Below are 14615 nucleotides of genomic sequence, written 5' to 3' on the forward strand. Positions count from 1 at the left end.
TTTCCACAGGCCTCAGTGTGGTTACTACTAATAAAAAATGAATCCTTGTTAACGTCTGATGCAACACGTGGAATGTGTACATGGAAAACATAGTGCTTCACTTGTGGAATAAAGAAGCAGAACATCTGAGAGAAATGAATTAATCCATTTATGTGAGCTGTGGAGAAGGCATATTGCCCTGACAAGTAGGGGACATAGATAATCTAGAACTACAAATCCTGTCCTGGCATGTTCTAATCTTGGGTGATTCATTATGTTGACATTACCAGAATTTAGTTGCAGAGTGCATTGAATGAGAACTATGCACTTGCATCTGTTTGTGCAGAGTGAGCATAACAGACAATATTACCAAAACAGGTCCTGAGATCTTGTAGAGGATGAATCCTTGCTAATAAAATCATGTGTAAGTGATGGTTATGTCATTGCAATTTTAATTTAAAGATGCACTTTGATATTTTGTAGTTGGTAATGCATGTTCTGTTAGAGGAGCATTTCAAGTGTTTTTGTCAACTGCAAATTACTGCAATGGTGTGTGTGTGGAAAAGCTGGTCAGAATGAACATAGCACTATAGCCAACATGTTTCTGCCTGTTCCTATTATTTTAGATGTGTTTTTTAATATAGCTAGGACTGTAGCTGAGTGTCTAAATAGTCCTGTATCAAGGGAAATTAAGTGACAGTGCACTGTAGGTGAGCACCCGAGGGTTGTATGTAACTGTAAGGTAGTATCTGTGCAGTGGCACTCAAACATACGTACATGTGTGTGCTTCCCTAGCATTGTGGAAAAATAGCATTTCACCTATTTGAGAACTAATTCTTGTCCTAGGACAAGTTTAACAGTTTGTGTATTCTCTTAGTTTCGGATAGTCTGGAGCTCCCATGCATTATTTTGCTATAATAATTTGGTATAGTTCTTGCTTTTTCTATAGTTAGAGCCCTGTTTAAGTTCCCCTTTAACCTGAAACATACTAACGTTGCTGTTTGTTGTACTAACCTTTGTCCAGAAATAAAATGAACCTATGATCAGATGGGATGGACTTAGGAATCTATGCAACACCATTATATAACTTTTATTTCAAAATTGCACCTAAAATTGCCTTGGGGGGCTGGAGTTCTATGTTTAGCAAATGCATAGCAAATGCATTTTCCAATACCTAAGATTAAAGCGTTGCTTTATGGAGGATCCTGAATTCTGACCAAGGTACAACAACAGCAAGGTGTTACAAACTGTCTTGCCTTACACAGGAAACAAAATGTGCTTTTCCTGAGAGCACTGGGCCTTAATAAATCTAAATATTCTTGCTTTTTCTTTACTTTGCCTGACCCTTATTGTTCTCATGAGAAGAGACACTGTTATAAGTGAACTATAGTTACTCCTATTGCTGCTGGCTGCTTCTTGCTGCATCACAGCAATGATATTCTCTGGAACTGTTTTCTTAGTGCAGGAACTAATTTTTTTACTGGATCTGTAGGAATCTATAGGGCCTTAAGTATGTAACATAGAGACTACCTTGAAGTTGGAACACCTATCCAAAGTATATAGGAGAGGGGAAGGAAATGCCTTTTCACTGTATAAACTCTTTTCACTGGGTAAGGAGGGGTGGAGAGTGGTGGTGTATGTGTAGCAGAAACTGACCAAAATTATTAACTCTTAGTGACAGCATTATGCACGAGGCTTTCTTTCTTTGGTACTTAAATACATTTGTAGGTGCCACTTCAGAGGAGTGGAGCAATCACTGGAGAAATGCCTCCCTCCTTCTGGCTGAGGCGGAGGTTGTCTCTAGCATGGCACTGTTTTCTGCTTATCTAGTTGGTCCAGAGTGGCTGCTTTTCTAACAAGCTTTGAGAAGCCTGTTAGAGTTTCTGGGTTCTTCTATCTTCAGAATCACTTCATCCTAATTTCTGTTGCTGATTGTACTCTGTTGGTCTGAACATGACAAAATTGCTCTTGTTTTTTCTTTTCTTTAGTGTTTTTTTTCTCTTGTTTTCTCTTCTGTGGGTTACCTGACTCCTGCCACCTATGTTTTTCTCACTCACCAAACTTTGTTAGGATAGTTGCCTGTTGGTTAACCTGCACATGCTGATACAGGAACCCTGGTTGCTAGCTGTGACAGTTGAACAAAACAAAAAAGAGCTTACACCAGTGGGTCTTTGTGCAGACTGCACCAAGGTGCTGCATCTGCCAGTATGTGTAGTAGCAGCATCCACAAGAAAACTAAGAAAATTGTCATGGCCTTCACTGTAGTTGCAGTCTATGCTCATGGAGCTTTGCTCAGTTATTTAACTTTTTCCAGGAAGCTTTCAACCACAGGACTGTAGAATTCCATCTTTTCAAAAGCCCACCTTTTGGTTTGGGAAGGCACGCAGAGTAGTTTCCTTGTGCTAGAGGTTTTGTAGACCATTGCCCAAGTTTCAACCAAGTCTGCAAGTATAACAGACTTTATTTTCAGAACTGTAATGTGAAACTCTGACAGGGTACTATTCAGTATTGCTTACAGCTGTGTAAATCTGAAAGAAGAGAGATTTGAGAGAGAAAAAAGAAAAATATTTATGCTGACAGTGTTTTCTGCACCAATTAAGTGCTCAGGAAGAAGTTGATGTGACTTTAAAAAAAATATATATATATATGATTTGTGGCATACTATGTAATGGAACCTGAAATATCTGTAGCAGCTAATGTATTACAGTTTTTAAAGTTCTTATTTTTCCATCTGGATAAATACCTCATGTTTAATATCTTCTTGTTTTAAACGGCTTTCAGTCTTGTCTTTACATCTGTATGGGCATTCAAATAATACCAGGAAGGCTTTCCCCGCAGGGTATCTTCTGAGTGTGAAGGAGGAGCAGGAGGGCTACTCTATCTTTGAAAAGCTGTCAGTATATGTTACTATAAACTCTAACTATGTTTAACTAAGACTATTAAATTGATGTTTTCAGTTGCTACAAAGCCCTCATAAGGGAAGACATGTCAGCTTAAGGTGATATACTATTACTTTGAGGTTCTAAGTTAAAATGTTTAGTTTCTAGTTTAAAAGCTTTGTCAATCTGAAGCTACCTCTCAGTTTTGACGTATCATCTTAGTATTTTTTTACAAGATATTTTCAAATCCCACTTTATTAACTACAGGTCCTCTTGTTTCCTGCCAAGAGAACCAAAATAAGTTCTGTTGCTGGAAGTGTATGGTGCTGAAGAATAACTCTGTAAAAGAGATTATTTTTCCTCCATTTTTATCGTCCTTTTCCCTTTCCTTTGACTGCGTAAGATAAGTAGGGTAGTGATAGACAACTGCAGCAGATGAGCAGGGACTTGGAGTCCTCCTTATTCTTGAAGTCACTGCGTGGGATTAGTGCTAGCAAAGCAGGAGGAGAATGGTGAGGTAGTAGGAAAAACTTGTGTTCGTTTGCTTGGAGATTAACCAAGCTTGCATGTCCCCGGAAAGCTGATGCGCTGATTGTGCTGCGGAGAACATGGTAGCAGTTATTTTTCTGGATGTTTCAGAAAGGCCTGGTCATCTTTCTGGGATGATAGAAGGTATTAAGTGCTTACCTATGGCACTTTGCTAAAGAAGAGTAATTTTGGTGTTTCAGTCTTGTGCAGTTAATTGCAAGACACACTTCAAATGATGTATATGAATAGTTTAATTCACACCTGATACAGTGCAGTGAGCAGCTAAAAGGCACTTCTGAAAAGAGCACATGTACTAGCAAATGATCTGTGTGGCAGTGTGAAGTTTCTTTCAGGGTTAAGACTGAAAGAGCTAGAGCAACTTTCTGAAGAAGTCAATCCTTGTGTATGAATTACATCCTTCTATGAGTCTTCAGCAGAGAAGCTGTCAGTGTCGTGTGATGTTGCTGAGATGATGTGGCACTTTAGTTGTCGTGCACATCAATGCAGTGTTAGAAGTGTATGAGTTTGTGCTGCAGGAGTTGGATGGTTTCTCAAGGTCACCCTATCTTTGTATTTGTTACCTGAACATCAATTCTCTATAAAAATTGTCACGCAGCTGAAGAGGAAGAGAAAGCTTCTGTTTCAAGCTCTCTAAAGACATGCTTTTTGTCACCAGGTTGGCTTGACAGGCTACTGCCATTTATCAGAGAGCTCAAGCTAAGTACAATGGGGATTTCATGGAACTAAAAGCCTTTGCATTTAACTGAAACTTGAAGGTAAATGTTGTATATTGGATCTGGTAAAACCTTCTGCTATGTAAGATTTATGAATCCTATGGGGTAAACCAGGATACTGTTTTAACGTAATGAAACAGTTAACCATCCTCAGGGTTCTCATTACGTACTGTAAAGTCATCGTGTCATATTGCATGCTTTCCCACTGCCTACCCTGACAATACAGATTTTTATTTTATTACCATTACTTCTAATTTAAGTATTTATTTAAATTACATTTATTGGAATTAGGATTTTATTAGTATTAGGTTATGAATGCATGAAGGGCAATCCTTCTGCCCTCTACATATGTAAATTTCTCAGGGTGGAATCCTCCAAATTTTCCATTCTCACAGCAATGGCTTAACAGCTCAATGTCCAGGTAGAGACCAATAATGAGTCATATCCCTCAGGGGTCGGTATTGGGATCTTTGTTGGTGATGTGGACGGTGGTATTGAGTGCATCCTCAGCAAGTTTGCCCATGACACCAGGCTGTGTGGTATGCTCAACATGCGGAGGGAAGGGATGCCATCCAAATGGAGCTGGACGGACTTGAGAGAGGTTGGCATGTGTGAACCTCATGAAGTTTCCAGGACAAGTGCAAGGTGCTGTGGCTGGGTCAGGACAATCCCAAACATGAATACAGGCTGGGTGGAGAATGGATTGAGAGCAGCCCTTATGAGAAGGACTTGGGTATGTTGGTGGATGAAAAACTAAGCATGAGCTGGCAGTGCGGGCTTACAGCCCAGAAGGCCAACCATTTTCTGGGCTGCATTACAGGAAGCGTGACCAGTAGGATATGTGCAAAAGTGTCCTACTATGTGTGCAGCTTTCTAATAGTGTTTTCAAGGAAGTGTTGTTGCAGATTATTTACTCATGTTTTGTTTTTCAAACCTTTCTGTTAAATAGATGTTTTTCTCTTTTTCAGTGTGTAAGGATCCTCCCTACAAAGTTGAAGAATCTGGGTATGCTGGTTTCATTTTGCCAATTGAGGTTTACTTCAAAAATAAGGTAAGGAATCACTTTTCATTTAAAACAGGAAAAAAAAGCAACAAAAATAAAAACTAAAACAAACTATATAGAAGTCTTTTAAGATGTGTATTTTAATTCATAAACACAGTTATAATTAAGGTTTAAGGATGCATTTGTAACTGCTTTTAATTCAAAGTCACTAACATTTAGAAATATCTAACTATATTTAGTAGATAATTCTCTGAAGTTAGGATTACCTAGTAAATTAAAGAAGATGAATTATTCAGTAGATACTTAGAAGAACACATTACTCAAAAGTAGACAGGCTTTAAATAATGCTTCAGGAAGCTCAAAAGCCACTTTAAAAATTTGAAGGAAGCTGATCTTGATCATGTTGATTTCATAATGAACCCATTGTTCTGTTGTGAGTATTGCTGATCTTTATAATTTGTTCACTTTTTTGGTCTTTGATAGAGAGTCTTTTTTAATCCTGTGTCCTAAGTCTGCAAAAACATTCTTTTAGCTTATACATGAACATTGATTCTACTCAACATTACCAGGGGGCATAGTTTAAAAGGAAAATTAGTGTCATTCTACAATGCTTGCATTATTGTGATATCTCAAATTTAAAGTCTAAGTAAATACTGCACAGTAAGTGCAGTCCTTTAGATAGCAAATACAGAGATTTCCTTTAATGTACATAATGGGTTCTGTTACTCTTAACTTGTTTAGATGAAAAGAATTGGACTTGGGTGGAATTAAAGAGGAGAAAGCTTGCCTGATATCTTAGACTTAATGAAAAATTTTTTAATAGTTGCAATATTATAGGTTCCTTTTGTATATGATGTGTTTTGGTGGCCCTATTATACTTCACATATGCTTCTAAGGTACTTACCTAGTTATTTTATAACATCATTTTAATCAAGTCGGTTTTTTATTACCTTTAATATGTCAAATGCTTGGTGGAAAGCTAAAATGACAAGAAAACAGATGCATAATAAGACTTTTTGCTGGAACCTTGCTCATGTAATTTGGGTTAGAGTACAACTTTGTTAGCTCTGTGTGCTTTCAGGTAGAAGTTCCAGTATTGTCTTTCACAGAAACTCTGTCAAGGTGTAAGGTGTAGATAATTCTGCTGAGGCACTTTCTAAGTTGTAGGTTTTGAAGTTAATTTTGATATGTTCCCTGTATCAATCTGTGAGGAATAGGGCTCAGTCTACCCACCCCGTTACCTGTTGGAAAGGGAAACAGAAATGTCTCAAAGTTGACTGACCTCTTCGGAATGCTTTTTAGCTCTGTTTCAGTTATGAAAGCAGTTTGATTCATTACAAGAAATCAGATTTTATTAAAGAAAACAAAAATATTCTTTTTAGCTCATCTATTAAGAGCTCACCCCCAAACCAGGTGGACCAAGTCAGAAGACGTTGATTCATTGAAGCATCTCTACAGAAATCTTCCTGCCCCACATTTCTTTTTCTGTTTTTCACTCAGACTTCTGATTGCCTTTGACTGTGGAGACCTGAGAGTCTCAGGAGTTCTCCTCAGGAGTTGTTGTTTAGACTGAAATCAAGAGGGCATCAGTAATTACAACTTAGCTCACCCTCAAGCAGCATGTAGAATTAGGAAGTTCGCAAACATCCCTGACCCTGTTTTGGTGTAATGGAACACAACCAGCAGCAGTTGAAGTGTGAGTCGGCTAGCTTTCATATAGTTATAGCAGCATACCCTTTCTGGGGCCAGTACAATCCGAAGGAAAAGTGGCATAAAAGTGGAACTGGCATTCCTGAGGCAAATCACTGCTTTCTGGTGGCTCAGCTACTCATCCTACTCCAAGATGCTTCCATACTTCCAAGTATGCCAGAACTGAAAAACAGAAGATGGAAGGAGGAAGAGGAGACAGAACATCATCACTTACTCAAGGTAGAAAACTCTTCTGGTTCATAAGGAACCCTAATGAATGGAGAGGGCAGGAGTACAGGATGCCACTTGGATCAGGGAGAAAGTGCATCCCTTCCCAGAACTAAACAGAAATTGGTAGAAAATCTAATAGGCATTTCGCCCTGACAGAAAATGTTCCAAGCTCGAAAGGATTGTGGAAATAGAAAACCATCCTCTGCCAAAAATGTAATCAACATCATCATCAGGATATAGCCGTTGAGACGAAGTCCTTGGAAAAAAAGGCTTTTAGGTGGAAAGACTTCTACTCTGGAAAAAAACAGTCAGTTTAGAATAAGGTTCATAAACTGCACTATATTCTGTCTTCTCTCTCAGGACTGTTTTGAAGTAATGGCAGTGCTAAAGGGAGTGCTTTGTTTAGTGAAAGTTTGATTTGAAATTATTGGTTATGTTCATCTAACTTTCTACAGAATTCTTTGAAGACTTCAGTTTGTAAATTCTTGTAACTCTGCTTTTATGACAAAGCTGCTGATACCAGCTGATTCCCTATAGCAACATGACCATTTTCTAAGAAGCACTTCAAATTTTTTTTTGCAAGAAATCATGTGTTCATCTTTAATGATAAGAAATGTCTTCATCCATGGTAGCCTTTGAAAATGGTCCATGAAGAAAAGAGCCCGTATAAGGCAACTACTCTCTTCTGTCTTCAGAAATAAGCAAATGCAGGCCTCTGATCTCAGGTCTCTTTCTGTTGTCTCTGCTCCAAGTTTAGATGGGATGCTGAGCCCTTGACTGTGCTTGAAAAATGACTTGTACAGTATTACTTTTAGAGATTTCTATACTTCCTGTTCTTTGCATCCTTGGAATCCTGAATCAAAACAACATTTTTTAATGTGATTTTTTTAAAGCATTTGATATTTCTGTCACTGAACAGAGCACATCTTGATCAGATGCAATGTGGGTTATATGCTGAGATTTTGCTGTGTCTTCCTCTTCTTCCCTTTTGGTTCCCTTTTTGCTAGCCTTTCCTGAATTTACCCTTTTACTTGTATTCTACCTTAAGACTGACATTGGTTTGGTGGCTTCTTTTGCACATCTGGATCCTTGGAGAAAGGGCTATTTAATGTTGCTTTAAAAGAGCACTTAAATGTTTAATAATAAATAATAATTTATTATTAATTTATTTCTAAACTTCTGGAACAGAACTTTGTAAATGTATAACACAAAACGTACTTAATATCTTTCTCTGGTTTTGGTAGTCTATATAGTCACTGTAGTGTCCTTTTTTCAGCTGACAATTTCTCAGAACAGTAGAGCATTTTCTTCCAAGATAAATTTGCTTTTCCTGTTCTTTCTCCCTCCATATTGGTACAGGGAACATTCAGTTTCATTTTTTTTACTACAGTGGCAGATGACTTTAAATGCTTGGAAGCTGTGGTGGAATACTTGAATTCTATCTGGCCACAATGGTTCAAGGCAAAAAAGTATCATTAATAAAGGAACAGATACCATACATGGGAGTTCAAATATAGTTTGCTGCAACAGTTTCGTTCTTAGCCTTTTTTACAACTTTTTGGGATCTAAGGAAGAATTTGCATCCAAGAATTTACTGCAGTGTTGCCTTTACTATCTACAGCTCAGAAATGATTGAAATGATTGTGTTGGTGACTGAGTTAACTAGTGTAAATTGAATCATGATATACATGTCTTTAGCCTATGCCAGATGTGGTGTAACACTTTCAACTAAGCCTTGTCAGGACAGCTTGAAGTTCATGCATTTTACCATGTGTTATCGTGGGCTGATAGGAACTTCTCTGATTTACTGTAGCTCAGCTGATGGGCTGTGTCAGAAGGAATTCTCTCAGAACATAGAATGGTTAAAAACAACATAATTTTAATTTTAATTGACAGTCTTATGTAGCCCTTGTTTTCAATTTAGTTAGTTTTGGTGTTAGATCTTTCTGTCTGGTTATTTTCAACCCTCAGGAAGAACCTAAGAAAGTTCGATTTGACTATGACTTATTCCTGCACCTTGAAGGCCACCCACCTGTAAATCACCTCCGCTGTGAAAAGCTCACTTTCAACAACCCGACAGAGGAATTCAGAAGAAAGCTGCTAAAGGCAGGAGGGGTGAGTCCTGCACCCGTGTCAAAAGCAATTACAATAAAGATGTTGCTGCTTATTGCTGGTGCATGATTAGTGTAATAGAGATTGACCTGGCAGTGAAACTAAGTGAAGTGTCTTTGTGATTAACTTAGTAGAAGAGCTCAGTGCTTGTTTTTAAGTTGAATGGGTGAACAAATGAGCATGTGCCTACCTCAAATAGACAATTAGGTAGTTGCATTTGATGCCTCTTAACAACCAAGTGATTCATATTTATTTCTGCAAAACAGATCTTAGGCCTTATACATGAAGCATTGCTTGCTTGACACTCCACAGGTGAAATACAGAAGGGCTATTTTGATGAGAGTAATAAGAGCATAAAATCTTTGTCATTTAAAGAGAAATAACTTTATATAAGCAGAATGAATTCAGTAGTTGTAGAACAAATTAGAAACAGTAAGTACAGGTAAGCGTGCTGCACTTTATATAATATATATTACACAGTCTGAACCAGAAAATTTACCAAGACTTGTTCACAAATTTTTAGAATTAGTGGGTATGAAAAAGTTCAAAGGAAGTTAGCCTCTTCAGAGGGAAGAAAGGGTCATACCTTTAGAAACGTATTTATATGACATTTTGTCTGTTAGGGCTCTGCTGAATTTCACATAATGGCAGGATCACTCATTCTGGCAGGAACCACAAGAGGCTCAGGCCGGGCTGCTCAGGGCTTCAACCAGCTGGGACACGAAGCCTGTGCTGCAGTGTCCCAACCTGCCTGGGCCCCAGCTCCATGGCCAGGCTGTCCTGGTGGGGAAAAGGTTTCTCCTCATCTCCATCCTGAGCCCCTCGTGCCTCAACATGTGCCCTGCCTCCCTCCCTCCTACCAGGCACGGCTGGGCAGAGCCCGGACACGTCTCCTCCGTCGGTGCTGGGACTGCTGCTGGGAGCCCCCCGCAGCCGCCCCTTCTTCTGGCTGAACCGGCCCCACTCCGCAGCCTCGCCTCGCAGGCAAGGCCTCCAGCACCACCGCCTTGGTGCCTCCCCTCCCCTCCTGCCTGTTTGTGTGTTTTTCCTGTACTCTGGTTCCCAGAAACAGGAGCAGCATCTAGAGCACCAAGCAGAGCGGACAGCTCCTGCTCTCCCCTGCCTCTAGGGCCATGCCTTGCTCCTACCACCCCAGGTACTGCTTCTTAGGCACATGGCTGGCCTCAGCTCAGCTCACTGCCATCAGCACCCAGGGCTATCCTCCAAAGCTGCTCTCCTTCCAAGGCTGCGTGGCTGCAGGTCTTAGCATTTGTCCTATGTCTCATGAGAATTTTATGAACTTGTTCCTCCAGCCTGTCTGGGTTCCTACTGGTGGCAGCCCTGCTTTTTTTGAGTGTCATCCACTTCCCTTCCCTATTAGGTTGATGAATAGGAGTATGTTCTGTCTCCTGTGGGCCACAAATAGAGATGTGCAAGCCTACATCTTGTGTATCTATATTAGGCCAATGCTTATCTTTATATTTTTTGGCAGTCATAAGTATCAAAAATGGTTAGCCCTATTTAAAGCAAATACACAACAGTAGGTTCTGGAATCAAGATAAGAGGGAGCTAGTTTGTGAATATTCTGTCTGCTGATGAGGATCTTTGAAAACAAAGCATAAGTAAGTAGTAGGCATAGTGTGAAAGACCTTGTTATCCTCCTGGAAAAGAGATCTGTTACTACTGTAGAGATTTTGAAATAGAAGCACGAGCTGTGTTTTTTGTTTGCATTTATTAGGTGTAAGAGGGTATGCATGTCTGGACAGTATATTGCCTTTTTAGTGGGTTTCCAAATAAAACATCAAGATTGTACTCTGGAAAACTTCATGAGCAACTGCTTTAATATTAATCATAATCAGGTCAGTTGTCAGTCAACAAGTTTTACCCACAAGTGTAATAAATCTAAATGTATTCTGGCAGGGACTTTGACAGAGTGGGTTGAGTAAAAAGGAAAAAAAAATAACACTGAACATCCCCTTGTATTGTTCATTTTATGTGTCTTCTAATTTTATGTTTCTTGAATTAACACAGGCAAAAATGCTGCCTAATTGTAAACAATGAAATACAGGATGTTTTAATTGAAGTCTTTTCCTGAACATATCAGCATTCTTAAAAGGCAATGATGTGAACTGTTTTGTCTTCTGGAGGAGGCAAAATGCTTTTTTTTTTTTAATTTCTCCAATCTGGTTCTAAGAAATGGGTCTCTTTCTTGAAGCTGTCATTCATTCATTCATTCTTCTCTTTAGGTTTTCTGACCTAGGGGTATGTCCAACTGACTCAGGAGACATGATCTAATAATGTTCTGTCTGTCTCAGTGTTAAAGGTCTTCATGAAGGGCTTACATCTCCCAACATTGAAAGGTCCATTATACTTTTATGACATGCTGTCCATGTGTTTTGTTTTAGTTGTTGAAAGCTAGCTCTCACTTCCAAGTGTAGGTAGAATAGACAGTTGAATGAATCCATGATACGCGAACTTATTTGTAACTACAGTGCTTTAGGCTGAGAAAGGCATTTACAGGAAAATCAAATATAAGAGGTAGATTTTGCACTTACTTAAATGTCAGTAATTAATACTGCTAGCTTACAACTGCCTCTAAGAAAAAGAGTAATTAGTTGCTGAATTTTCCTCAACCAGTGACAAGGCAGGCAAAATCAGGTTAATGTCCTTCAAAATGAATGAGGTACTATATTAAGGCAAAATGTTGAGTGGTAGCTTTAGGAAAAGCACTTGAAGGTGGAGGACTTCTGCTGACATGCTTATATGTAATAGTGTAAACCACTTAATTTCTGTGCATCTCAAAACCCAGACCTCTCATTAGTATTTTTTTCTCCAAGGAAAAGTCAGGGGAGATGTAGTTCAACTGAAGTAGACTACTAAACATGAATATTTATCATTTTAAAGAACATTTTTATATAACAAAGACTATATCCTTCTGAAGAAAGAACTGCAGGCTTTATATAAAACATTATGCACCCAACACATCATTTAAATGTAAAACAAGGCATACGCTTTAAGGAAGCAAGTTAGAAGAACAGCTGCAGTTTGTGTTTACTTTTGGAAGTATTTGGCTTCACTCAGGAGCTGAACCTGGAATTTCTTTGCATGCTGCCTTTTTCAGAGTAGTCCAGTCTAAGCATTTTAGTCCTGTCTAAGCATTTACTTCTTGCTGTAGAATTTTCTTGAGATATCATTTGGATGTTCACAACTCTGCTCTTCACTCACACCACATACCTCATCGTATCCCAAATGCAAATTAGCAAGGAATATTTGCTAGAGCCGATATTCTTCTGTCTATCAGAGTAATAGCCTATTTCTTAAAGGAAAAAAAAAAAGCACAGAGATTGCCAGTGCTGCCTTCTGGTTCCCATTCATACCTTCTCCATATGTATCCTGTCCATCATGTGCCCAAAGGTTGGTCTGGTTCTCCTGCGGCTCACTGAGAGAGTAAGAGTAACGCTTGGATATCCCAGGTAGCTAAACTGCACAACTGTGCAGTGTTTCTATATCCACTACTACCCACTAAGCTAAGCATGATAGTGAGAGTGGTGCCAGTCAATAAGATAAACTCTGTGAAATATTTCTATCTTAGTGTTACATTTGATATCATGAGAACTGAAGCATAAATGTGCCCTCAGTCTTGATTAGCAGGAGGTTACCAAACTACAGGCTTTCAATGATAGAATTATTAGGGTTGAAAAAAATCGTCAAGAAGATCTCCAAGATAATCTGGTCCAACCATCCCCTTACTACCACTGTCAGCCACTAAACCATGTCCCTAAGCACCAGGTCCAACCTTTCCTTAAACACCCCCAGGGACGGTGACTCCACCACTTCCCTGGGCAGCCTGTTCCAATGCCTGACTGCTCCTTCTGAGAAGAAATGTCTCCTGATTTCCAACCTGAACCTCTCCTGGTGCAACTTGAGGTCATTCCCTCTAGTCCTGTCACTAGTTATCTGCAAGGAGAGGTTGATCCCCAGCTCCCCACACCTTCCTTTCAAATAGCTGTAGAGAGCAATAAGGTCTCCCCTGAGCCTCTTTTTCTCCAGACCAAACAACAACCCCAGCTCCCTCAGCCGCTCCTCACAGGACTTGTGTTCCAGGCCTTCACCAGCTTTGTAGCCCTTCTCTGGGCACGCTCCAGGGCCTCGATATCCTTCTTGTACTGAGGGGCCCAAAACTGAACACAGTACTCAATGTGCAGCCTGGCCAGAGCTGAGTACAGGGGAACGATCACCTCCCTGGTCCTGCTGGCTACACTATTCCTGATACAAGCCAGGATGCTGTTGGCCTTGGCCACCTGGGCACCCTGCTGGCTCATGTTCAGGTGAGAGTCAACCAGCATCCCTAGATCCTTTTCTTTTGCACAGCTTTCCAGCCACTCTGCCCCAAGCCTGCAGCGCTGCATGGGGTTGTTGTGACCAAAGTGCAGGACCCGGCACTTAGCCATGTTGCACCTCATCCCATTGGCCTCTGCCCATTGACCCATCCTGTCCAGGTCCCTCTGCAGGGCCTTCCTACCCGCTCGCAGATTGACATTTCCCCCCAGCTTGGTGTCATCTGCAAACTTGCTGAGGGAACACTCAGTTCCCTTGTCTAAATCATCAATAAAGACGCTAAAGGGGATGGGCCCCAACACTGCCCCCTGGGGAACACCACTTATGACTAGAATCTGAGAATTACTTTTTTAGCCGCATAGGAAGATTGGCTTCAGAAAATGTATTTCTGTACTCAGGGAGATAAATAGAAACCTTTGGTTCAATCTTACAGAGGCTACGTTCAATTAGCAAAGTCCTTCATCGGGTTTGCCATCTTCAGACACGTTTTGTACAATGAGCTTTCCCCTATGCCCTGAAAAATTTTTAGTTATGCTTAAGTCTTTCTCTGCCTTTTACCTACATTCGTTCTCATAAATGTAAATAAAGGTTTATGGAGAAAAAAAATGTTTTCTAAGTATACTGGGCAAATTCAGTCAAAATATTCAGTATAATTCTCTTTTCTGTCTCCATATCTACTGTAAATTACATTTCCCTTAGAAAATGTTATTTCCACAGCGAACTTCAGAAATTTTTTCCACTACTTTCACAGTGTACTACCTAATGATGAGAAACTAATAGGTAATATGTTTCTATTTGTGAGTCAAGAGGGAAGAAAGACACTGAACGGAGTGCAGTTTTTAAAAAAAAAAACACACAAAATGTGTCGGAGTATAGAAATTCAGGTTTTCAAAAAAAAAAAATCCAAAACACTGCTTTCTATTTTTTTCAAACCTTTGTGTTGTCACTCTGTTAAAGTTTAGAGAGATCTTTCCAAATACTCCAGAAACCTATGTAATACATGTTTTAAAACATGTTCTTTGTCCATATAATGAAGATGAAATCATGGGGATTTCCCTCTTCTCTCCCCTTCCTTTTTCTTTGCAATTCTTCAGTGTCAGTTGGAAGAGTTGGCTTTTACCC

At 39.6% G+C, this 14615-nt stretch overlaps 1 protein-coding gene across 5 annotated transcripts in view; it reads left to right on the forward strand.

The window, feature by feature from the left end:
• The window catches only part of MLLT3 (MLLT3 super elongation complex subunit), a 141116-nt gene that overhangs the window by 58279 nt on the left and 68222 nt on the right, over positions 1–14615 (forward strand). For 4 of the 5 annotated variants that reach the window (XM_066988034.1, XM_066988033.1, XM_066988032.1 and 1 more), the window contains 2 exons: positions 5089–5171; positions 9015–9158. In XM_066988034.1, the coding sequence (XP_066844135.1) occupies positions 5089–5171; positions 9015–9158 (227 nt within the window). The remainder of the gene's footprint in view (positions 1–5088; positions 5172–9014; positions 9159–14615) is intronic. The other variant, XM_066988036.1, reaches the window with a different exon arrangement.

Source organism: Anser cygnoides, chromosome Z, assembly GCF_040182565.1.
Source record: "Anser cygnoides isolate HZ-2024a breed goose chromosome Z, Taihu_goose_T2T_genome, whole genome shotgun sequence".
Taxonomy (NCBI): Eukaryota; Metazoa; Chordata; class Aves; order Anseriformes; family Anatidae; genus Anser; species Anser cygnoides.